The 27,542-nt window shown below is 37.7% G+C and overlaps 1 protein-coding gene and 1 pseudogene across 5 annotated transcripts in view; one reads left to right on the plus strand and one right to left on the minus strand.

Annotated features, from left to right (window-relative positions):
* BTBD9 (BTB domain containing 9) overlaps positions 1–27,542 on the minus strand; it is a 482,019-nt gene that overhangs the window by 397,441 nt on the left and 57,036 nt on the right. For all 5 annotated transcript variants that reach the window (XM_019029706.4, XM_063707576.1, XM_055390323.2 and 2 more), the window contains exons 5-6: positions 18,778–18,997; positions 16,169–16,288 (exon numbers count right to left, since the gene is read on the minus strand). In XM_019029706.4, coding sequence (XP_018885251.2) covers positions 16,169–16,288; positions 18,778–18,997 — 340 coding nt within the window. The remainder of the gene's footprint in view (positions 1–16,168; positions 16,289–18,777; positions 18,998–27,542) is intronic.
* LOC101141397 (protein TFG-like) lies at positions 25,933–27,200 on the plus strand (annotated as a pseudogene).

Genomic DNA, 27,542 nt, shown 5'->3' on the forward strand with positions numbered 1-27,542 from the left:
AATCCCTTTATTTGTTATATACCCAAAGGAAAATAAATTGTTTTACAAAAAAGATACATGAACTCATATGTTCATTGCAGCACTATTCACAATAGCAAAGCTATAGACTCAATCTAGGTGTCTATCAAAAGTGGACTGGATAAAGAAAATATGGTACATATACACCATGGAATAATGCACAGCCATAAAAAAGAATGAAATCATGTCCCTTGCAGCAACATGAATGCAGCTAGAGGCCATCATCCTAAGTGAATTAACACAGGAACAGAAAACTACTCTCTTACTCATGAGTGGGAGCTAAACAGTGGGTACATATGTAAATAAAGATGAGAACAGTAGACACTGGGGACAACGGTGGGGGAGGGGCAAGGGCTGAAAAACTACTTATTGGGTACTATGCTCACTACCTGGGTGACAGGACCATTTGTAACCTAAACCTCAGCGAAACACAATATACCCATGTAACAAACCTGCATATGTGCCCCCCGAATGTAAAATAAAAGTTGAAATTAGAGAGAGAGAAAGAGAGAGCATGCAAGTGCACCTAGTACTATAAAGCATCTATCCTTATTACCAATACCCTGCAGATAATGCCATTTTCAAAACAAGATATTAACAAATTGTATTTTTCTTAAGAAGCCAAAATCTGCAAAGATCAAATTATGATGTGGACTCCTTCAGACCCAGATTCTGTAGGGTACATTTAAAAACATATGCTTTGCAGTCTTGAAGACAGACAGGAAAATAGAAGTCATCACAATACGAAAATATAACATTCTTTCTGTTACACAAAATGGAGATGTGTCTTATTCCATTGACTGTCTTTCTCCTTCCCTCTTCAGTTTCTTCCTCCTGAATCCGTTTAATCAGTATTTAAACATGCTTTAGCACCTCTCGTCTTTAAAAAGTACATGCATTTCTAGTGTCCACCAGGTACCTTTATTTTCCTTCACGGCGAAGTTTCTCAAAAAAAGTGATCTATTCTTTTTTTCTTCATTTCCTCATCTCCCAGAACTTTTAAAAAGTAACTTCAACTCCCTATTTATTTTTTAAAAATGATCGCATAGCAAGTATAACAAAAGATAAATAAAAATCTACTACTACTTGCTTAATCAATATTAAAGTTTGGTGTGTATCCTTCCACACCATTCTCTATTCTCATATAAATCCAAATAAACATTTATATACATATGTAAGGTTGTTTATTGACAAAAGAAGTATCTCTAATATGTGTTGTTCATCTAACAATTTTTATTAAAATCCCTCTAGGTCAATTCATACAGATATAATCAATTCCTTATTGATGGGCATTTTGGTAGTTTTCAGTTTTTTGAAGCTATAAGCCATGCTACAATAAGCATGCTTACATACCTATTTTCTTGGAATGAATTTTGCCAACAAGAGGATTGCTGGCTCAATGGGTGTATACATGTTTAATTTTATTATAAAGTATACATTTCCTTCTTTAACCCACTCTAATCTGACTTCCACCACTACTGTATCAGTAAAACTGCTCCTGCCAAGGTGAACCAGGCACTGAGTGTTGCCAGGGCTGATGGACACTTCCCATTCCTCATCTACTTGATCTGCCACTGATGACCTGTCCCTCTTTCTTGAAGCCACACATTCTTGACTGTCCTTTTCTTGCTGGCTATTCTTTCCCCACTTCATTTTACAACTTCTCTTCTACCTGAGCAAATTTTGGAGCACTTCAGACTCAGTCCTAGGTCCTCTTTTCTTTTTCCTCTACACTTTACTACATTCTATTTCTTTTGGATCTAATTGGCTCCTATGGCTTCAAATATCATCTTCTAAGACAACAACCCTTAAGTTTCTATTTCTAGCCCAGACCTCCTTTTCCATCTTCAAGCCTGTATCTAACAATGCTCCCTGGAAGTCACATAAGCTGAAGAACACATCTCAAATCCACTCGTTTCTCTCTGACTCCACTGCCACGATCCTTACACAAGACCACCACTCCTCTCCTATGCTACAACAGAGGTCTCCCAACTGGTTTCCCTCCTTCCACTTCCGCCCACCTCAATCCATTCCCCACAAGGAAGCAAAGTCTTTAAAAAACTAAAGTCAGATCATGTCACATCCCTCAATACCTTCCTTAGGGGCTGTATTTTTGATAGACTACCACAAGCTCTTTAACATGCCTCACACACACATGCAGACCTGTACGACCTGGTCATTACCCACCTTTCCTCCTCTACCTCGCTGCCACTCCCAGCACACTGACATCTTTTCATTTCCTTAAGCAAGCCAAGTTCTTTCCTCCCTCAAGATTTCCCTACCTGTCTCTGCTCCAAACGCTTTCCCCTTTTGTCTGCCTATCTAACTTTTTTTTTTTTTTTTTTTTTTTTTGAGACGGAGTCCTGCTCTGTTGCCCAGGCTGGAGTGCAGTGGCACAATCTTGGCTCACTGCAAGCTCCGCCTCCCAGTTCCATGCCATTATCCTTCCTCAGCCTCCCGAGTAGCTGGGACTACAGGCGCCCGCCACCACGCCCGGCTAACTTTTTTGTATTTTTAGTAGAGACGGGGTTTCACTGTGTTAGCCAGGACGGTATCGATCTCCTGACCTTGTGATCTGCCCACCTCAGCCTCCCAAAGTGCTGGGATTACAGGCGTGGGCCACCGCACCTGGCCTTGCCTATCTAACTCTTAATCATCACTTAGGTCTCAAAGATCTCTTCCCTGAAGGACCTCCCCGACTCCCCAGTTTAAACTGTATTCGTGTTATACCTTTACTGTCCACTTGTGCTTTTCTCTCTCCACATTTATCACAGCTTTCTTTCTTTACTTGTCATTATTGTGTTTAATATCTGACTCTCCTACTAAGCTGTAAGCTTTAAGGGTGGGGGATGTGTGTTCAAAACTCCCCACTGTAATTCTAGTCCCAGTACAGTTCCTGCCATGTAGCAGGCACTCAGTATGTTTTTGTTGAATAAATGAGGAAAAAATACTTTTATTTCATTGGGGAGATCAAAAATTCTCTGGAAGAAGTGGCATTTCAGCTTGCTAAATGAATAGATGGGATTTCAGGAGTGGGGATGAGAGAAGAACATTTCAGAAAGAGGAACTGAGACCACATGTTTGGTACTAGTTAGAGATTTTTTAATCTAAAATCCAGCTCAATCCTGGCACCAAGCATAACATAAGAATCTCACTATATGGCCAAGCACGGTGACTCACGCCTGTAATCCCAGCACTTTGGGAGGCCAAGGTGGGCGAGTCATTAGGTCTGGAGATTGAGACCATCCTGGCTAACATGGTGAAACCCCATCTCTACTAAAAATACAAAAACAAAATTAGCTGGGCGTGGTGGTAGGCACCTGTAATCCCAGCTACTCGGGAGGCTGAGGCAGGAGAATCGCATGAACCCGGGAGGCGGAGCTTGCAGTGAGCCGAGATTGCACCGCTGCACTCCAGCCTGGGCGACAGAGCAAGACTCTGTCTCAAAAAAAATAAATAAAAAAAAATAAAAAAGATCTCACTATATAAAAACAAAGCAGATAAAATAGCAAATGTCACCATTTTTTTCTTAAATAATAATTCTGCAACTAGCTCAAACTGATTCCTTCACAACTTCTGTCTACCTATGTCATTGCATTTCCTAGCCACTTAGGTTCTAAACTTCAAAATTCTTCTCGATTTTTTTTCTCCATATTCAATCAATCATAAAGTTTGACTGGTTTTTCTTCTGAACTGTCTTTCACAGCTATTTCCTTTCACCCTTTTAACGAAAGATATTCTAATTCAACCCCCCTTCACTAATCACATTACTGCAACCTTTTCCTAAACACTTTCTCAACCTTGACGCTATTGACATTTGCAGCTGGATAATTCTTTGTTGTAGGGAGATGTCCTGCGCATTGTAAGATGTTTAATAGCATCTGTGGTTTCTACTCACTAGATACCAGTAGTATGCACCCCCTCAAAACAGTCTCCAGACATTGCCAAATATCCCTTAAGGGAGCAAATTCACCCCCAGTTGAGAACCACTGTTCCCATGAGATGACCTCATGGGAAAAGCCCTATAAAACCATCTGATCAAAACTCTATCCTTTGAGGCTAACTCGACTTTCATCTTTTCTATGAAATTGTGATATCTATCAACAAGTGCACAGTTGTTTAATTTTTACAAATAATGAAAAATCTGCATAAAACAAATGAGACCATGATTTGCTTGTCAGTTCAAACAAAGATTCAAAATAATGATAATGCCCATTGTTGATAACGATGTGGGAAAATGGAAACTATCATTCATGGAGAGGAATAAACGTATAATATTTGTGGATAGCATTTAGTAAAATGTTTCACACTTTGAGATGATTATAATACTTTGACCTTGCTTGTTTAGAGATAATCAGACAAATGGGCAAAGACTACATTGTTCTGTAATTGCAAAACTGGAAACATCCTAAAGGTCCCTTAATAAGGGACTGGTCAGGTAAGCAACAAGCAACGATACATTTAGAACACTTTCCTATTGTTTAAAGGGATAAAGTAGGTTGGTCTGAAGTAGTGAGTTATCTCAATTGATTGTTCACAGTCAGTTACAGATCGAAATTCTTATTCTACTCTTTTGTCCACTTCTCACTACTGAACTTGACTAAAAAAAAATTAAAGATAAAAAAAATTTTAAGGGGAAAGTAGATTTTATTGATATAGAATAACAACCACAATAAATATAAAGATATATGTGTAAGGTTTCAAAACAGCATGTACTACATAATACCATTTTTGTAAATAACATGTTTATGATTACACATAGAAGGCTAAAAGATATGTCAAAATATTAACAAAATTTCTGTAGTCAAATCATATTTTAAATACATTAGCGGAACTGCTAAATCTTCTTGAAAAATCTTAAAGAAGTCAAGTATATGAATCTATACTTTAAAATCTTCAGTTTACTTAAAGCAGGTATATTCTCCACCTTTATTTCAGGCAGATATCCTGAGTTGAAATATTTTTTCTTAACCATACTTTTGCCCTAGAGAAATCAATGGTAAAAAGGAAGTTTACAGAGAAAAATATACTTTTGTGCAGACAGCTTACCGGTGTGATGCAGCCATGAATCACACTGAAAATAAGTCCCTTGAAATCAAAGAAAACAATATGTTTATACAAAGAATGTGCCCCAAAGTTCCCCAACAAAGAAAAGTGTTTAATCGAAATATTCGTTGACAGCTGGTTAGTGCTGATTCTCAAGTAGAAAAGAAAATCAGTGTCATTGTAGTCTTTTGTTTTGTGTGTAAGAGCTGAATATGCAAATGAGACCAAAATGGAGACTCATTATCTGTTTTACACTTCAAGTGTGATTTTAAGCACTGTAGGTATACATACACACACACATCCAGAATACACATATATCTCAACAAACCATGCACATCATCTGTTCAGAACTGGGAAACGCGTGCATGCTTCTACAACATTAAATGGAAGGCAGATGGTAGTCACTGATCAACAGACATAAAATAAAGTCCTTCTAAATCCTACTCTCTCTAACAGTCCTTCTAATTTTTTTCCTTAGAAAAATATCAAGCAGTTTTTCGTTACTATTGATTTGCAACTCCAAAATTACAATGGGCAATGCAAAACAGGATTTAAAAGAAGGAAAAACGTCTTTTGGCACAGATTTCTCTTTCATAGTCTTAAGCAGGCGATAACACTAACTTTGAAACTCATAGCATACTGTAGTTTTATCAGTAACTAATGTGTAAATTAGTTCTTTCTATAACTGAAGGTTTAGCTTTCAAAATAATTACTGATCATTTTAGGCTGCATCACATTTCTTTTGCAAAATGAGATGAACTAAAACAGCTGTTACATTCTAATAGCTTCATAATGTGCACAGAATTTCTATGACTATTAGAAATTAAACCTATAGCTTCTTATCATGAAGGACATATTCATGTGTATATATGACCCATATTATTTGGAAGAAGAATTATTAACTAATGAAATTATAATTTGAAACATAAGTAAGGCCGCTAAAGAAAATATTACAGCTCTTAAATGAGGTCAATGCCAACAGTCCACTCCAATCCACAATCCACTCCCCCCACCTTTCTTCACATCAATAAAGTGCTTTGGGCTGAAGGAAGTCCAAGTGTTCGTGATACCACCGTTCCTTGCAGGGATTGAGCCCTCTATTTTCATACTGAGAGATGAATTTTTAGAAGGTGAACCAGGCCTGGCACTCTGCCCAGATTTTCTGGCAGCCGACAAGCAATCTGGTTTTACTTCTGGTCTACTCTCCCTTGAGCTAACCTTGTATCCACAGACAGCACCCTGATCTAGGGAACTTCTACCATTTATAATGATCACTGAGAAAGCTCTGATGATTTTACTAACCATGGGACTTGTACTCACAGTCTTCTTTAAACATATTTCCTGTGGAAAAAAAATATAAAATTTTGTTTCCTATTATTTCCTTCTAACACTGGCAAAAAAAAAAAAAAATAGCAGTGTTAAAAGGGTATTTTCCAGAAAAACAGATTATTATCCAGGCACCTGCATTCAGGGATTTTAGAGAGCTAAAGAGATTCAACAAGATACCTGATGAGCCACTACCACCAAAGGAATATAAAGCAAGGTCCAGGAACTGCAAAATGATTTCAAAAGTATACAAGATATATAATTAATGGCTAATTGGGAGATTCAAGCTATAAATACTATGAAAGGTCAGAGCAATCATTGTTAAGTAGTATGGGGTGAAATTTGAATGTACAAGATTTAACTCTCCACTGAGAGAATTATTAACTACTCAACAATATCATTTTTAGAGCACCATTGCCAAAGTAAGCAGGATAGAAAAATGACTATGTAATTCACACACAAAAAATCTGTATCTAAGTTTGTTTGTTTATCTACAAGATCTAATTGTCCCTCCATCTTCTTGGTCACCCAAAAAGCAATCAATGAAGTTTTATTTCATTGGCCGCATTTTCTTATTCACTTTAGAAGCTGGATTGAAGGTCCTGGAAACTCTTCCTCACCAGTTTCATTAATTCCTGGGTTGCATTCCCAGTTCCGCAGCTCACTTTTGTCTCTGTTCCTTGTGCTGGAGGCTCTTGGCTCATATTTAGAAGCCCTCAGGTCCTGGATGGCATTGCATTCTGTTCCTTCCTTGCTTCAGGATTTCCTAAGTTTCATAAACAAGTGTTGGGAGAGTTGCAGTACACCAAAACAGACTCCTAAAGGAGATTTCACAAAGCAAAACTGATAGACTAACATTCATTTCCTCACATGCAGCATGTACCCAACAATGAAATATCTATAAAATGTATTACTTTTCTAAGCAAAAGACACTAACTCAAGTCCTGCCTCCAAAGGAGGGGAGGGGTACTTTCTTTACTTCTTGGGAATTTTTACTGTTTTCTGTGACAACGTAATTTATACTTCTTCGCAGGGAGTCTTTTAATCTTAAAGAAAGAAGTTTTAAAAGCGATAGCTTTAACTAAAACCAAGTAACTCCTAGATACCTTACACAGTTATACAAGGTAACACAGAAAGAGAAGATTGTCATTTATGTATGTTCTCTGAGCTTAGGGACATAGGTAGGAATTACGGGTGGGTAGATGGTAAACACAATTTTGATTAGTGAGACAAAAAAAGGTATTCTTTGTAAGAACCAAGAATGATGCTATAGAAGCAGAAGAACCTAATGATGGAGAGCTTTGAGAGAAGGGTTTAGATTTGGCCAAGTCCAATGTAGAGTCTACCTTAGGTAAGTGTCCTGAATACACATTATTTTGCCTGGAAGGGCAAAAACTATACCATGAAATTCTTGAGAGCGGCCACTCTGTCTTGTTCATCTTTTTATGTCTGGCACCTAAATGAGGTGCCTACAATATAGCACGTGTTCAATAAATGTTTCTTGCGTGAATGTCTGAATGAATAAATCCCATAAGTAATAAAGTAGTATTCAGAAGAAAAACATGAGAAAAAAGATGTTTGATGATCAACATAGAAGGTGTTACCTGAACTTAATCCTGGGCCTAACTGCTTGGGAAGCAACTGTTAGCAGAGGCAAATATAGTTTTTGCCCTTTCAGAATGAAAAACAGACAATGGCTGTTTGTGGTAATAACAACAGGTGATTAATGTTAGTAACATCATCTCATGCAATAAGCTTATTAGGACACTAATTTATATTCTAAAATTATAAAATACGATGCAAAGGAAAAGGGCAATCCTGTTCTGTTTTCTCACACAAAAGAAGCTCAACATGTTATTATCCTCTAAACAAAACAAAACAAAAAAGCTTGGATTCAATTGAATAACTTAAGGACAAACAGTCATTTCTCAAAGGTCTTACTGAATATAAAACATGGCGGGGTTTTTGGGGATTTTTTTGCTATTGTTGTTGTGTTTTCCCCCTAATAAAAGGGTTCTAGGTGAAAATAATAAACAGAAAATTTCCCAACTAAAAAAAAAAAAAAGCAACTCAAGGTGTGAAGAGATCTTGTAAATAAAAATTTCCTAATATATGGAATTTGTTTCTAAACACAGTTTAATGAAAACAAGCTAGGATTCAAGAATATTAGGTTCACTCTATAATAATACTCTAAAATGATCTTATGGAGAACTAAGGGGCAGGAAAATTCGAAGCTCTACAAACAAACTGACAAAACATACCTAGATAAAGGATTGCTGCACTCCCTTTGGAGCATTTTAAAACAGAAAATATCCCCGGTTGTTCATCATCGTTAGTATAATGTGTGTGTAGTCTGGGTGGCTGTGACCAGCACTAGTAGAATTTGGCCACAGCAGGCCCTCCCCTACAGGATTGCTGGAAACTGCTCCTTCCAAAGAGGTAGTAAGAGCTTCTTCAGGGCTCAATGCCTCCTTCTCCTACTCTAAGGTGGAGCTATTTCTTTACCTTGATTCTTGCAGCAGCAATGTAATGTGGAGTCAGGCAGACCTGGTTACAAATTTAGCTTTTCTAAGGCTCAATTTCCTCACCTATAAAATTAAGTAGCAGTTTTTCTCCTACAGGACTATTGTAAGAATTACACAAGGTAATGAGATGTGCCTGACCCACAGAAGATACTCAGTAAATGTTAAGACTGTTCCCTTCCTACCACTTCTGAGGTCCTGTAACCTCATTTCTCTTTATCCTCATTCCTCTTTTCTTCTGTTTTCTGATTCCTTTTACATATTTAGAGAATCTATCTCCTATCTCCTTTGAGTTACTCCTCTCTTTCAAAATTCCAAAGGAAGGTTAAAAAATATGTATATTTGCATGAAACTGTATAGCTGGACTACAGAAGCCCACATTTCTCCTATGCCTTGCAGACGACAACTCAAGAACTAGCTAGCAAGCACCAAAATATATACCTCTGGACTTTGGACATAATCAACGCTCCACATCAGCAGAAAGACTTAAATAGTACAAATAGTTTCACATGTTATTTCACAAATCACAGACTTTCAGAACAATTTATATTTAAATATGATGGTGTAAAAAAGCAATTTTTAAATTCTCTTTAGCTTCGAGTAAAATTGTTATAATTTAGTGACACCATGTGGCTACACTTTGCTTTGCATTCTTAGAAGAAAATGTTCCTCTATGAGGGTTGCTCTTGCTAGTTCAATTGTAATATCAAGGTTGTAGGTAGATGGACAACTCAAACTAAGTATGAACTAAAAAGATAACTTTTTAAAAAATGAAACTATTCCTGTTTCTTTTACATCTGAATAAGGCATTTCTTGAATTGTGAAGCTCTTCAGTCATAAGAAGAAAGTAAAGGCTCAGCATTATTCTAGCTAAGATTCTAAAGCAATCTAGTGAACACTGAATAATGTAAGAGTGTCTACCTTTAAAAGTAAATAAATATATCAATGCCCAGTTATGGGCAGAGGTGTAGGGAACAAAAGAGAAATGAAAGAAGACATACATTATACAAGTGTTAATATAGCAGGGAAAGAATGCTTCCATAAATAGCAATGCTTATTTTCTCATTTGTTTTATGTAGATCTATAGCACTACGTAAGTACTATAATCTAATGAGAATAGATGAAAAAAAAATTATGCTGTATCTATTGACACCAGGAATGAGGGGGGCCTAGAATGTATAGTAGCAATAAATGAGATTAAAATGCCATATACCAAAACACAGTAAAGTTAGAATATTCCTCTAATGAGGTCTCCCACAGTAGACCAGCTACTGCCAAATAACATTCAATGTACACCAAAGAAAATATTTAGATGTTGTGTAAGTATCTAAAACAATGGGCCAGGCATGGTGTCTCACACCTGTAATCCCAGCACTTTGTGAGGCTGAAGCAGTCAGATCGCTTGAGTCCAGGAGTTGAAGACCAGCCTGGGCAACATGGTAAGGCCCCATCTCTACTAAAAATAGAAAAAACTAGCTGAGTGTGGTGACACATGCCTGTAGTCCCAGCTACTCAGGAGGGTGAGGTAGAAGAATCATTTGAGCCCAGCAGGCAGAGGTTGCAGTGAGCCAAGATTGCACTACTGCACTCCAGCCTGGGTGACAGAGCAAGCCCATCTAAAAAACAAAGAAACAATCACACACACACACACACACACACACACACACACACACACACACACACACACACACACACAAAACCAAAAACAAATAAAACAATGACCAGAAAATATCACCCCCTTCATCTCAGCTTAAAACACCTACCCCCCATCTCTGGCCTTTTCTAACCATCCTATTTAAAATAATCCTTCTCCCCTGACTTCTGTTACTACCACAGTACCATCTTTGCAACACTTATAATTATGTGATGTGCTCTTATTATTTGTTTGTTTTAATCTGTTTCTCCCAAATTCCAAAAGCACAGAAACCTTGGCAATCTTCTTCAGTGTTGTGGCCTCAATATCAAGTACAACAATAGCATAAAGTAGGCGCTTATTTGTTGAATGGGTGAGTGACGAATGAATACATAAAATCTATTTCCTTAGCTGGTGAAGCATGCCTAAATTTCCTGTTGTAAGTGAAAGTAGAACCATTCTAGTGAGATGTTTATCATCACTTATGGCCTCTAATGTGACTACAACAACCAGAAGACAGCCTAGCAGATGCTCTATGATACCCTTTCTTTTTTCTATGACACATATGGCACACACAATTTCTCATTCTAAGAGAAGAAGAAAAAGGAGGGAAGTGAACTACAATAATTAAAATACTTTCAGCAAGAATCAAAGAAATCAGTGGAACTGAGTAGGGTATATGCTAGAATCCAGCTCATGATAAATATGGCTGATCACATTAGGATAGCAAGAAATGATTATTAAATAAATGACTTTAATCAACTGACTATCCCTACCTGAAAAGATCTATGCAAAATATCCTGACTGTATTAAATACTTAAGATATAAGGCTTTAAAAAAAAACAAGTAGTGGAAAAAATATATATATACACATAAAAGTTTAACATACTTTAATATTAGAGTGAGGAATAATCTTCTAATCATAATACCAAGCCAGAAATCATTTAAAAGACTGACAGATTTGAATACATTTTTTAAAAAGTAAAATTCTATATGGCAAAAAGTATCAATAAAACACTAAAAATGCGTTAACAAATTTCATATATGACAGGCAAAAGGATAATGTCATATATATATATGTATTGATACAAAGTTCTCACGAGACAAAAAGAAAAAGATAACTATCTCAGAAGAAAAATATGCAGAAGACAAAAACAGGCTTTTCATAAATAAGAAATTAACAAATGGCCAGTATTAAAAGACACTTTAACTCACCAATAAAGAAATTCAAAGTAAAATAGGATTTTTGTTTTAAACAAATTATATATTACATTGGCAAAACGGTGACAGTGTCTGCATTGGTGAAGGTTCACAGAAAGGGGCATTTTTACATGCAGTTGGTAGAAATTGAGTACAACATTTCCAGATGGCAAGTTTTATCAATATTTAAAATATATACATTATAACTTTATAATAAGAGATATTTCCATTTTGATAATTTTTTTAAAAAGGAAATAAAGAAACCCAGTTTTGTATTAACCACGTTCATCTCTCCTATGCCAGACTCTAAATTGTCAATTTACACCCATCTCAACACCCTGTCTGGCCTTGTCTCCAGTAAACAATGCTCCTAATCCTCCTCTAAACTCTGACCAGCCCCTGAAGTAAATACCTCTCCCACCTACGCTCGTTCCCTCTCTCAATGGGCATAACCTTGAGAACGCTGTTTTTAGCCCTGCTTTCTTCTCTCTCAACTCCCAGGTTTTAGACCAAGATCCCACTTGCAATTCCAGCCGCCAGTCACATGCACACTTTGAATTCTACTTCTATCCATTTACACTCATGTTCTAAAGTTTTCTCATTTTTCAGCAATATTATATGGCTGCCAAATTAACAGCACCATGTTGAGGAATAGCTCAAAATTTTAAGAGCACGCCCAGAGTATTCAATATTCACCATTCATTACTAGTGTTTTCTGTTTAGTACTAGGCTCGATCATCTAAGAAAGCTGTGGAAAGGACTGGGAGAGAGTTTACCAGATAACCAAGAAGACAATTTGAAGGTTACAGATTATGGGTAAAGCGGAAATTGCCTTTCCTGAGAAAGAAAAGGCTGATAAGACATAACAAGGTTCTCAAGGCATATGAAAAACTGAACATAAATTGATGAGTCACTTTTCTCCATCTCCAGTTAAAGGCTGAAGAGGATAACTGGTCTAAGCTTTTGGCTACATAGAGCAATCCCCACTTAACTCACGAACATTCCTAAAACGAGTCCAGAAAGGCAAAGCGGACCACTGCTCTGCGTTCATTATCATGGTTGGAACGTTCACACTGGCTTTGAAGCCTGATATTATCTGCCATCAGATAACATCGACTATCTTGGTGAGGTGAATGCTGACTGAATTACATTTGACAAGATAGATGAATGGCAAATCTTATGTTATATATATTTTACCAACCAAAATATATGAAAACTCCTAGACATATACAAAGATAGGCCGGTTGTTAAGATAAAACTGTTTAAGGCATGTTTTGGACTGTATGTATGGATTGGCGGTACAAAAAAGTACCAAAAAGACTAGGGTCTTTAGAGGTTAGAGTGAGAGCCACCTCACAGTGAGAGCTACCGTGACCAACGAGGATGGCAGGGATGACTCTCTCTGAAGGTCAACCACCATTCAGGAGTTTCTGAAATTAGGAAAAATAATAAAAATGACTGCCATTTACTGAGTCCCTCCTTTCTGCCAGAACTGTGCTCTGTACATGTAAATGTGCTGTATCATCTAACTCTCACATCAAACCCCATGAAGAGGTGTTGGTATTCCTATTTTTTATGGATGCAGATACTAGGGCTCAGAGAGGCACAATCTTATCACAACACAAATATGAGGTGAAACAAAGATTTGAGAAGAGCTCTACCTAACTCCACAGCCCATTGTTTTAAACAAGAATTTGAGAAGAGCTCTACCTAACTCCACAGCCCATTGTTTTTCTACTACACAGTTCTGATTTATATGCAGTTTAGCCTAAACTCAGAGAAAGGACGGGGTAATCTCAGATTTCCCTACATAAGGTATCATTTTTGTAAATGTATTAGATGTAATCTTTCATCAATACATGACACTCACATTCTTCAGGAATAACCTCCAAATTCAGTTTCCTGAAGAAAAAACAAAGTAACCTTTGCAAACAGTTCAGAACCATTTAACATTACAGAGAATTTTCCAGGACTCATATATGTATTAATGAATACATTGATAAAAAGTCTCAAGGAATATATGTACATATTAATGTTCCATCAATCTCTCTTCATTACATAGTCATTGCCTTGACACCATGAAACCTGTGCTAACATTTATAGAGTACCTACTGCATACAAGGTCACAGTCTGAGCACTGTGCAAGAATAAAAAATTTGAATCCATACTGCCTGCCTCCAAGAGCTTGTAATTTTAGTATCAGAAGCAAGATAAACACGCAAAGGACACTAAAGAACAAAGCTGACATACAAACATGCAAATTAACTAACATAATGCAAACTGAACACTTACGTGCTAAGGAAATAAACAATTTATTTGCCCAGTGAAGTTTTTGGAAGAAGTGCAGTTAGAACATTGTTTAGGTAGACAATGAATAATTGTGAAGATAAGAAACACCAAGACATCCTCAGTTAATCTACAGAGACATATTCTTAGGTTCATTTTTAAATACTATCAAAATTATAACCTAGTAAAAAAGACAGTTTACTAAGGAAAGTAGTAATTAATATAATAAAGTGGCTATAATTTTTAAAAAATTCTTATTAACATGGATATCAAGATTCTTTCCTTTTCTTGTTATCATTATCACTAACATCACTGTTGCTCATTTTTTTTCAACCAGAATTGGGAGCTGGCTATACCAAGACAAAAATTGGCATCATGAATACAGCCAGTCTCTAAACACGTAACAGCTCTACCAACAAAGTCAAGGCCAGACAGGAAAGACAAAATAAGGAGAGTATAATAATGCTCACTAATATATAAAGGTAAAGTATATTTTCTAAAAGCCAGAGATCATGATCAAAGGCACGTTTCCATACATACAACAGGAGCTTTCAGGTGGGTAAAGCACACAGGCTGTCATGGCTGGTATTATTATATTCATGATGATTTGTTCTGGGAGTCATGTTCCTGTTGTTTCAAATTAAATGCAAACACACAGTCCTTCAGTCCATATCAGACGCTTTGTTATGCTGCCTGTGTTTTAATCAGATACAACAGTAATAACCTGAGTCAATGCAGACTCAATCTCCTCCTCCATGTGGGGGTCCCTCTGTCACTCTGGAAGTATCCCTAGGCAGCTCTGAGATATGGAATCTTCACTCAATTTCTTGTCCCTCTTATTTTAATCCATTCAAAACTCCTCTGATAAAAGAGCAACCGCTAGACCTGAGACACTTTAGTCTGTCTCTGGGGAAATGAAATTGATTTTCTTCATTTTCACACAAGAGGATCCCTGGGTAACAATATTGTGTCCAGTCATACCAATAAAAAAAAATGTAGGCAACGTTCTTTACTGTACCAGAGGCTGAACGGTTTTGTGAAGTTCCTTAGTGGAGGTAAAAATTCAGCCTTTTGCTGTTAGACCATAAGTTTCACAAGTATAAGAGTAACCACTGACCAAGAGACTAAGTGCTGTGGTGCCTTCCCATCTGCTCCCAATCAGCCACAGTGGGAGATCAGATGGGTCATGGGTGAGGGGCCAGCTCCACATTCTCCATGGTGTACACTCACCATATCCCTTCCCTTTTCTTCCTGAGCGAACAAACTAATCACTTTCTACCTTTAATCTTTTGACTTTAAGGTAAAGAATATCTAAAGGCAATTTCCAGTGAGAAAACTACAGCAGAAAAAAGCAACAAAATTTTGGGGGCCTTTAACCACCTAAACAAATTCACTAATTTGTATAGGCTTTACAAAATTTCAGATATTTTAAATGATGGATTATACCTAAAGGGAGAATATGAAATATTAAAACAGTAGCTTTTTGATACTTTTAAAAGACAACCATATCAAGGGCTGTGATACATAACAAAAATAAAAGCAGAGGTGCTCTGGCTGAAGAGAAGCTCTGAGCCTAGAGCCCCGCTAGCTAAGCCTCATTTGCCCCAAATGCAACCCCACTTGAAACACCTGTTCTGTCAAACCCCATTTGTTAACCACTAACCTAGAGAAAAAAACAGATAACCAGAACATGTACAATGGCATTCAAAAATGTCCTCTGGCCCTGGCCATTCCCAGGAAAGACTCTAGAAATATTTCTCATGGCTTTCATAAGAAGAATGCACCCCCTAACAATAATTCTGCTTTCAATGTATCACAATGAATATTACCATTCACTGTACAGCACGGAGTTTAAAAAGCATTCCACTTCTCAAATGTTCCCTGTCCCTTCTCATTCATTCACATGTGTACTACATACATATTATACAAGACATGTTGTATAAATAGTTCCACAACACACTGTAAATATTAAGATGCATAATTGTCCATACTTTCCTAAGTTTTTTACTTGGGATATGTTTAGTAGTTGACATCCTGAATAACTCTTTTTTCAAGACGAAAAATACAGTTCTGCTTCTCAAAGTCCAAATCTCCTTATATAAGAATAAAAATCATTTATTAACCACTGAAAACTAACCTGCAGACACGGGCTGGAAAATATAATTTCTGCCAAGAACGACACAGATATTGTGAATGATCTATCACTCTGACCCAATCAAGTTCATCCATTGACACTTCAATGAAGTATGAGTAAGACCTGTTAATCAAAAGGAAAAAGCAGAAAAAAATTAAAATAACAATACAAAGCTATACTTTAATAAAGTGTTAAAAGGTACAAAAAATACAGAATTCACTAATTAAATTTTCTACATAATCAAATTCTAATATCAAAAGAATGTTATAGCATTCACATACAATGCACTGAAATTATCTCTCAGGTTGTCTGTCTGCTTTCTCAAATCATAAGCTGCTTAAGAACAAAGGCCATCTTGTATTTATATTCATATCCCCAGGGTCCTACACAGTGCTTGGCACATCAGGCATGCAAGATATTTACTCCTTTTCAAACATGGTCAGGATGTCTCACCTATACCATATTAGAAGATAAATGATGCCACGAGAGAGAGAAAGAACAGAAAATGGAGAAGCAGGAAGTATGCTTTCTCCCTCTACCTTCCCTGGCCAGGGTGTTCGGCCACTTCTCTAAGGAAGAAAGTCAACTTGGAATGGCTCCCTCACAGAGGGCAGCTTATCTCCTGCTGCCTCCCAGTCTCCTACCCTCCCACATACAAGCTACCTGCAAAAAAATCAACGACACCAGTCAAGAGATAATGCGTGTTTCGTACAACTTAAAACTTGCCAGCTGATAATCTGGCAGTAATGAAAACAGCCTATCATCCTCCCCTAGTCAGCTACTCCAAACCATTACATGCAGGTCCCATCCTGAACAAATCTATATTCCCCTGTCATAAGCCAAATTTAAATTTGAGATGCAGTTATTACTTGTACTGTAATATCAACAGGAACAATCTTGGAAGATTTAGGTGACCATAAATGTCATCCTGCAACCCACAGTTGTGACCAGAAAAGGTCAGCTTATTTTGTGTCATCCCCTCATTTTCTTTGCTGTCCCCTCACTCTCATTCATTTTATCACTCAGTCTCAAACTGGTTATAACCTTTTATTGAACTTCTCTGGGTTATCAGTAACACAAGATATAATTTTACAACATGTCAGAATCTTTTTGGCTTAAGATTCTGAATTTTTCACCTTTGCTTAGAATGGTAACAATTTCTGTAAGAAAAGAACTGTTATGTGGTAAAGTTAAATCCCCCGTGAATGTAATGCACATACTAACACAAAGTGGCCTATAAATATTTAACATCACAGAAACGATGACAACCACTTTGCTTCAAACATACTAAACTTTTCTTTTATTATTTTTATAATAACTTCACTATTAGTTAAATGAGTGAAATACGTAAAGCTTTTAGAACAGTGTCTACCACATAAAAGTAATGAAAGTACTGCATATATGTATTATTATTATACTGTTATAATTAATCAGAGACTCTTGGAAATGAGATATGTGGATTGGCTCCACTTTGCCAATTAAAAACATCAAATTATATCCATAAGCTACATATCAGAAAATATATTCTTAATAAAAAGGAAACAGGAAAAGATAACCTGGGGATCTCACACATCGTGCACATGGGAAATGCTGACTCACACTTCATAAAGCTTCCCCTCATACTTGGCTCAAATGGCCTAAAAGGCCAGGGTGGTGGCAGTTGTGCTAACAGAAGAAACACACTACTTTGTAAGGTCTGCAGAGCATCATCATCATTACTATTTAAGCCCTTCATGCCCAGATCTAAAGAGGCATAAGTGGGGCACAGTTTCTGGGTATGCAGGGTTTAGGTTTACCATAAACAGCAATGAAGGAAACAGTTCAGTTCTTGTCACTCATACTGCTCTGGTACTTCTGCCATTATGGTTGAACCCAGAAGCCACAGCGGGTGAAAGCATCGCAGTGGCTGGAAGAAAGGCAGAATTCTGAAGCCCCCAAGAAACTAAATGGGTTCCCAAACTGGAGTTCATTAAACTTTTTCACAAATTTCTTTTGTTTCGAGGATAATACTTATCTACACACTAAAAGACATTGCTTCTCTTCACCATATGGTAAAATGCATTTAAAAGGTTATAATATCCAAAACCAATAAATCAAGTAAATAATGTTAACTCATGGTAGAATACAAAACAACTATTAAAAATACATTTTAGAGGAATATTTTTTAAAGGGTAGAGTGTTCACAATGTATTAATTTAAAAGTAAAATTAGCTTTTTGTATATCTAATCTTCATTTTATAAAACTATGTTTGTGCAGGTTTCTGTTTTGTGTGTGTATGTGTCCATGCATAATTGAAAAAAATGCTAGATACATATGAAGATTAATAATGGGTAATGAGATTACTAGCAATTTTTATTTTCTTCTATGTGCTCTTCTATATTTTCTATGGTTTCTACAATAAACACATATTTTTATAAGAAGAAACAAACAAAAAAGTGTATTTCTTTTAAAGAAATATATCCTTTAACTCCTTCCCCAAAACCAACCTTCAAGAGACAGCAGAATGATCACAAAGAAATAAACCATCATATCTGTAAAACAAAAGTAGATGACCACAAAGTTAAGTCATCTCAAACATGATGTCAGTTTCTAAGTCATGCTAATCACTTACCGGCTATCTCGGTCCCACAAGAGTATCCGTATGTGATTGATAATGGATGGTTGACCTAGCTTAATCTCGATGCCGGAACGGCAGTCATCATCAATTGGGTGCCTTGAAAATCCATGATCCAAATCATAATTTTGAGTATCACCATCTAATAAGGCTGATTTCAGCTCCCCCTTTACAACTTGGGCTCCATACTTCATAGTTGCAATGTTTTCTTCTGGTACTACAGTTAAAAATAGAAAAAGCAAGGTTAATGATTACTTATTTATTCTGTATTTTTTGAAAAAAATACAATTCTAGCATTCCAGTTTATTCTAGTATCTGCATTTAAGAACAGCATAGACAAGTTTATTGGATAGAAAATACAGAACATCTATGAGGATTAAGACACCATCCAGAGGCCGGGTGCAGTGGCTCACACCTGTAATCCCAGCACTCTGGGAGGCCGAGGCGGGTGGATCACTTGAGCCCAGGAGTTTGAGACCAGCATGGGCAACATGGGAAGACCCTGTCCCTATTAAAAACAAACAAACAAACAAAATGTTCAGAGTTTAAATGTAATATTAGTATCACAACCACAAAGTGCTTGAGACTAATGTTATTTTTCAAAAGTTAATAAAACTAGAAAAGGCATGTACTAGGACAAACAAATCGGCTCTGCTGAGTTCATTCTATTAGTAACTTTAATATCTACTAAACAGGCGGGGTGCAGTGGCTCATGCCTGTAATCCCAGCACTTTGGGAGGCCGAGGTGGGCGGATCACCTGAGGTCAGGAGTTCGAGATCAGCCTGGGCAACACAGTAAAACCCCGTCTCAACTAAAAATACAAAATTAGCCAGGCATGGTGGCACATGCCTATAATCCCAGCTACTTGGGAGGCTGAGGCAGGAGAATCACTTGAACCTGGGAGGCAGAGGATGCGATGAGCTGAGATCACACCATTGCACTCTAGCCTGGGCAACAAGAGTAAATCTCCGTCTCAACAACAACAAAAAAATCTACTAAACAAAAATAGCATGTAAGATGCCCTGTACCTGCCATCTGGACTGAGGACAATGTATAAAAGCAAAGCAAACAGGTCAGAAATCTGTTAAAACAATTTAACAGATTGGTTAAATCTGTTAAATTTAATCTGTTAATCTGTTAAAAAGAAAGGTTCCAATATAGCATAGCTGTTAGTTATATATGAATATGCTGAAATTAATTAATCTAGCTTATAAAACAAGATCGTTTAAAAAAAGATATCTTTTTGCTGCACTTGAGAATTTTTAAAAATGAAAATTGATAGTCTGTCATCAAAATCAGTATTATGGTTATTATTAAATCCCCTCCCCTCACCAACATTAGATTTATTAAGCACCAATTGTGCCTGGGACTCTGAAGTCCTCTATGTAAATTATGCTTCACAGATGTGGAACCTATCTTCCAGGTACTAACATTCTAAAACTGACACTCTCCATGGAAAGACAAGAGGCTGCAGAAAGATGTTAAGAGCTTGAAGAGTCAGAGATTAAACAGTGGCTCCACATTTAGCCAGGTGCATCACTTTGAAGAAGTTTCCCTCTCTCAACTTCCATTTCTCAATGGGGTGGGGGGGAGACCATATCTATCCCCCAGGTGTTTCTGTTTAAGAATTAAATGAGATGATGTTTGTAAAGCATATTATGAGCTCTACTCACATATACATACATTTTCAAAATATACAGCCATTACTCTTAAGAAAACATATTAAAAAGCACATGATAAGAGAACTATGTATGTTTACAGACTGTAAAAAAATACCGAATTCTCACAGTACACATACATTTTGGTTGTGTGATTTGAATACGGGAAAGTCTCAGCTATAATCAGGTTATTGGCAAAAAGATAGTAATTCATCATTGCAGATTTCTGGAAAATTTTTTTTTAATTTCAAATGAAGATGAGTAAAGAGAGTGGCACCAGAAAAGAACAATACATTGCAGCTGAAAAATGGAAGTTTAAAATGGAAGCAAAAGACTGTAGCAACCCAGCAAAAATAAACAAAACATCTTAGTTATGCTTAACTTCTTACCATCAGAAGTTTAAGTGCTATAGATTTATAACTTTCTAAATTCTATTAGCGTGTGATAATCACCCATATTCTTCCTCTTTAACAAATCTTCTATAATACATGATGTGCTAGACACTGTCCTAAGCACTTTGCAAATATTAATTCCTTTGACTTACTCCTCATAATAATCCTTTGATTACAGTACTATTATTACATCCATTTCACAGATGAGAAGCGGAGGCAGAAAAAAGTTAGACAGACTTACTTGTCCCAGGTCACAAAGCCAGGAAGTAGCAGAGCTGAGATCAGAATCTAAGCGGTCTGCCTGCAGAGGCCCTGTTTTTAACAGAATATTCTGCTCCTTCCCTCTTGAAGGGTTTTTGATGAATGGCCATACCTTCTCCCTCTTTCTAACCCCCACTTCCCTCTAAAATTGCCTTAGACCCAGAGGAAAGAAACAAATAGTCTGATACAGGGAAAAAAAATGTTAAAGTGAAAAAAACCAAGCTTAAGATTCAGGCTCTATCATTCACCCCCCTTGAGTAAGGCCTGTTAGTCTCTCTGAATCTGCTTTCTCATCTAAAAAGAATACTTTGTCCAACTGACCTCATAGGGTTACTGTAAAAATTACACTACAGATAAAAATTACACTACAGATAATATATGCTAAAGTAACATATAAAGCACTCATTCAGTATTCAGTCAAAAGGCATTTTTCTGAGGACTCATCCTGTACCAGGCACCATGCAAGGTATTGGGAAGAATTAGTGAACTCGACAGAGATAGGCCCTGCCCTCCTGACACCTCCAATCTAGAGAGGAAGTACTTTATAAGCAAGCAAGCAAACAAAAGCTTAAAATCCATGCTATTCAGATATCAATGATGCATAACTACTTGGTAAAAATAAATGTGTTTTCCCTTCTTGCTAGGCATAAAAAGTGGAGGTGCAAAGTCTGTTGCTGCTGATCCCTGGAACCATCTCCTGCAGTCCTGACACCACAAGTCAAAACTAAGCCAAAGGCTGGGCACGGTGGCTCATGCCTATAATCCCAGCAGTCTGAGAGGCCGAGGCAGGTGGATTGCCTGAGAGGTCAGGAGTTGGAGACCAACCTGACCAACATGGCGAAACCCCATCTCTACTAAAAATACAAAATTAGCCAGGTGTGGTGGCATGAGCCTGGAATCCCAGCTACTTGGGAGGCTGAGACAGGAGAATTACTTGAACCCGGGAGGCGGAGGTTGTAATGAGCTGAGATGGTGCCACTGCACTCCAGCCTGGATGACAGAGCCAAGACTCTATCTCAAAAATAAAAAATAAAAAAACTAGGCCAAAGACGGGAACATCAAGCTCTCAGATTTAGAATCTAATGCCACCTTTGGATTTTCTCTAAACATAAGTTTCTTCAACACTAAAACTTATGAAGCTAGGGGTAACATACCAGGCACAAGAGTTTCAAGTGATTGTGACTAAAGTCTAAAATGGAAATGAAATTTCTACCACAAGTCTAAGTCTTCTTTTGAAGTTTATTTCAAGGGTACTTGAAAACTTTCCTAACCATTCTTGATACAGACAGATTCATTCCCTGAAAGTATTTTTCACTTCAAAACAGAGAACATCTACACAAGTGGAAATTCTCTCATGGTAACTACATGAGTATCTCATTGGATAAAAATATATCTCCAAGAATTTTTCTGCAAAATCCATAATTAAGTGATGAATACAATAGGAAGAATCATCATGAGAAAATTCAAATCATAATAAAATAAATCAAACCATAAATATTCTTAGTGCCTATATCTGTCTATCAGTAGAGAAAAAAAAAAGCTCTTGAAAAAATACAAAGTGCTGGCTGGGTACAGTGGTTCATGCCTGTAAACTCAGCACTTTGGGAGGCCGAGACAGGTGGATTACTTGAGTACAGGAGTTTGAGACCATCCTGGCCAACATGGCAAAACCCCATCTCTACTAAAAATACAAAAAATTAGCTGAGCGTGGTAGTACATGTCTATAATCCCATCTACCTGGGCAGCCAAGGCAGGAGAATCACTTGAACCTGGGAGGTGGAGGCTGCAGTGAGCCAAGATCATGCCACTGCACTCCAGCCTGGATGACAGAGCAAGACTCTGTCTTGAAAAAACCAGGTGATAAAGATTAAACAAGGTAGTAGATAATCATAATTTTTTACGCATAATTTTTAATGCATTTTACAAGCATTAAGAAAAATATTAAGCTTTGAAATTCTACAGCTAGGTAGAGATTGCTAATTATTAGAAGGAAAAATTAAGGAGAAATGAAGCAGAATGTACCCCTAGCTACACAGTGCCAAAATCTGAGAGGAGTGCTGGGTTAATTACCTTGTGCTTTTCTTTCATTGCTTTATGTTCTTAATTATCTTTTATCGAACTCTCTATTACATGTAGGTTGACAGGGTCATTCGCCCCAGTGGATTATTTGGATCCAGACTTAGTTCTCTTCCCAAAGCAATCTACTTACCCAATTCTGTCACCTAAATCATTTTCTACTCCCCATCCCAACTTCCCTAGAAAATGTATGGATGCTCCCTTCCTGTCAATAATCCCCAAGAACTGCAGCATTACAAGTGACTTTCTTGACAATTCCTCACTTACCTTAACTTTACCTCCCCCTTTTTCCCACTCTCTGCAGGCCTCCTTTCCACATTTGACAGTACTGGCACTCAAACATACCACAGTATGGAAATAAAAAAGAACCCAGGCAGAAGAATCTATGGAAGAGTATTTGCTTGGTGAGTCAGAAGACCCGCACTTTGGTTCCAGTTCTGGCATTGAATTCACTTGGTAATTTAGGCAAGTTACATAGATCACAGAGCTGAAAGGGACCTTCATCCTACTAAATTAAAAAAAAAAATCCTAGGGTGCTTCCTATGTGCTGCTCACTGTACTAGACTCAGCCCTCCCGAGCTCACCATCTCAGGAGACAAGAGCACGTGTACCGACACTACACACTCCCATGGAGGAATACTCATTAGAGATGATTTATACATCCCCTATTTACATATGATATTTTCTCTAGCACAATAAACTATAGTTGGGAAGATACAAATAACATCTTCTATCTTTGAAGATACAAAGCCAAAGAGTTTTATTTATTTTACTTGTATTTTTTTAGAGACAGGTTCTTGCTCTGTCACCTAGGCTGGAGTGTGGTGTCACGATTATAGCTCATTGCAGCCTCAAACTACTGGGCTCAAGCAATTCTCCTGTCTCAGCTTCCCAAGCATCTGGGACTACAGGCACACACAATCACACCCAGCTAATTTAAAAAAAATTTTTTAGAGATGGCATCTCACTATATTGCCCAGGCTGATATTGAACCCCTTGCCTCAAGTGGTCCTCCTGCCTTGGCCTCCCAAAGTGTTGGCATCACAGGTGTGAGCCACTGCACCCAGCTCAAAGAGCTTTGAAAGTATTAAAGGTTCACTGTTACTATTACTATCTTTATGTGATAGATGAGACAAATTTAAATTCTAGTTTAGAAGCCAGGGATGGATTCATTCAGCCACTCATTTATCACTTAGCAAAACAAAAGTCTAGATTCAGGCACTGTGCTACTAGGTAGGTGCTTGAAAAACAAAGGCAAAACAACATAATTACATTGTTCAAAAAGCTCAACCTAGTATAAGAATCTAAGCAAACAAACCAAGAAATATAATATCACAGTTGCAAGCTCCCTCAGTCTGAGGAAACTATAGGGATAGGTACAGGGTAAACAGGACAGACCACACACACACACACACACACACACACACACACGCATGTTTATGTGTTAACCAATAATGTAACTTAGCAGTCCTATGAACAGACTGACTTTTTATTCAATAAAGATATCTTGAGGATAGAATTTGTGATATGCTCCCTACTATAAACATTCAGAAACAAGAAATTACTCTCTTTCCCCAAATCTAAAACCTGAGATATACAAAATGAAATATAACTCAGCCTTAACAAAAAAAGCACTAACTTTTTAGGATAGATAGAAATATCTCCACAGCTAAGACAAAGCTAAATGTCTGGTAGAGGTACAGGTAGTTCAAATACCCTAAGAAAAAAAAATTCATTAAAAAGTTAATTCTCTTTCCCCAGCTGTACAGAAAAATGTTCATCATTATATATGCATAAAACTAGTCTAAACTACCTCCCAGAAAGACCATCACAGATAAGTTTAAAACACTGTTTGGATCTTTTTTTTTTAAGGGGGAAAAAAAATCCCTGTAATTTGGTAAAAGCCTTAGGACATGCAGCTCTAAGAATTAAACTGTACAGTAACCAATGATAATAAATTCAAAGAAAAAGCATTAGTCTCTATATCCCAGTCCCAAGATAAAACCTCTCTACACTTCATGAAAAGTCCCCAAAGACACAGAATCTACATCCAGATTCTGAACAACAAAACCAAATTCTGTCAATAACTTCAAAATAAACAGACCTATCTTTTCAAGTCATCAGCCCAGGAACACTTTTGAAATTTTATATCCTTTTTTTCCCCTAACAGTGAAGAAATTTGATAAAAGAAACAATGACATGAATGTTAAGATAACATTTACTGGCCAGGCGTGGTGGCTCATGCCTGTAATCCCAACACTTTGGGAGGCTGAGGCAGGTGGATCACCTGAGGTCAGGAGTTCAAGACCAGCCTGGCCAACCTGGTGAAACCCCATCTCTACTAAAAATACAAAAATTAGCCAGGCGTGGTGGTGGGCACCTGTAATCCCAGCTCCTTGGGAGGCTGGGGCAGGAGAATCACTTGAGCCCAGGAGGCTGAGGTTGCAGTGAGCCGAGATTGCATCGTTGCATTCCAGCATGGGTGACAAGAGTGAGACTCCATCTCAAAAAAAAAAAAAAAAGGATAAAATTTACTTAGAAAATAACCTATTTTTGGCGATTGGGTGGGCCCACATGAGCCTACAAGTGAGGTGCAGTGGCCATGGAGGGCAACCGAGGGGTCAGTGACCACAGACTCCCTGCAACACCCCAGCCTGGCGGCCTGACATCGGCCCAGTCAGTGGAGACCTGTGGAGAGGTGGCAGTGGCCTCCACAAGCCCTCTTTCTCTAGGGTTGTATAGATAGAACATCCTGGAGTCCACCATGAACAGACAGTTGGACCTAAGTGGGAAGGTAATCATGAAAGCTCAACTTGGGGAGGATATTCCAAAAATTCCTATTCATAATGAAGATATTAATATTACTTATGATGAATTAGTGCTAATGATGCAACGAGTTTTCAGGGGAAAACTTCTGCGTAATGTTGAAGTAACAATAAAGTATAAAGATGCAGATGACGATCTTATAACAATTTTTGATAGTTCTGATCTTTCCTTTGCAATTCAGTGTAGTAGGACACTGAAATTGACATTATTTGTTAATGGCCAACCAAGACCCCTTGAATCAAGTCAGGTGAAATATCTCTGTCGAGAACTGACAGAACTTTGAAATAAAGTGAATCACTTATTGGATAGCTTGGAACCACCTGGAAAACCAGGACCTTCCACCAATATTCCTGAAAATGTTACTGTGAATGGTAGGGAAGAAAAGCCTGCTTCTTCAGATTCTTCTGGAAAACAGTCTATTCAGGTTATGGCAGCAAGTACGTCAGCTTCTGACCCTTTTAAAAAACCAAGATGAAATAAAAAATAATGTTACGTCGGCATTTGGCTTAACAGATGATCAGGTTTCAGGGCAACCCAGTGCTCCTGCAGAAGACTGTTCAGGAACATCTGACAGCCTTGCCGCCTCCTCCTCAGTAGCAGCTCACCCACCAGGAGTTCAGCCACAGCAACCACCATATACAGAAGCTAAGATACAAGCAGGTCACACTGAAAGTCAGCTGTACCAATAGTACCAGCAACAGGCTAGCTATGGTGCACAGTGTCTACGGGCTCTACCTCAGCAGCCTCAACAGTATGGTATTCAGTATTCAAAAAGCCAGAGTCAGCAGACTGGACTCCAAACAACCTCAGCAGTTCCAAGGATATGGCCAGCAACCAACTACCCAGGCACCAGCTCCTGCCTTTTTGGTCAGCCTCAACAACTGCCTGCTCAGCTGCCACACGGTACCAGGCAAGCAATTATCCTGCACAAATTTATACTACCCAAACTTTTCAGCCTACTAATTATACTGTGGCCCCTGCCTCTCAACCTAGAATGGCTCCAAGCCAACCTGGGGCCTATAGACCAAGATCAAGTTTTACTTCACTTCCTATAAGTAGCATGACCCCTCCTCCAACTGGGCCTAATCCTTATATGTCCTCCCTTTGGTCAGGGCTATACCCAACCTGGACCTGGTTATCGATAAGGAGGCTCATCTACACCAATTAATGTAGCTGCTAGCTATGGGCCTCCCAAAAGACTCCAGTACTGTTTTAATCTGTAATGAAGTTCACAAATTTTAAAAGCAGAGCATTTTTTATGATATCTTTGTTGCTGTTAATTGAAAGTATAATTTGCTGGAACACAAAGACCAAAATCAAAGTTTTTTCCTCCCTGCTTAAAAATGTAGCAACTTCTTAGTTATTTTGGAACACTACTCTTACATGTGTGTAAAGTGATTGACCTTCTAGCTTCCCTTGTCCAGAGGATATTAAAATGCTAGTGTAAGGTTTAGTCATCTTACTTGGCTTTCTGCTATTAACATGATGTACTAAAAGTAGAGCCCTTTTAGAATACGACTAGATGTCATGTATAAAATGTAAGACTGA

This window comes from Gorilla gorilla, chromosome 5 (assembly GCF_029281585.2).
Source record: "Gorilla gorilla gorilla isolate KB3781 chromosome 5, NHGRI_mGorGor1-v2.1_pri, whole genome shotgun sequence".
NCBI lineage: Eukaryota > Metazoa > Chordata > Mammalia > Primates > Hominidae > Gorilla > Gorilla gorilla.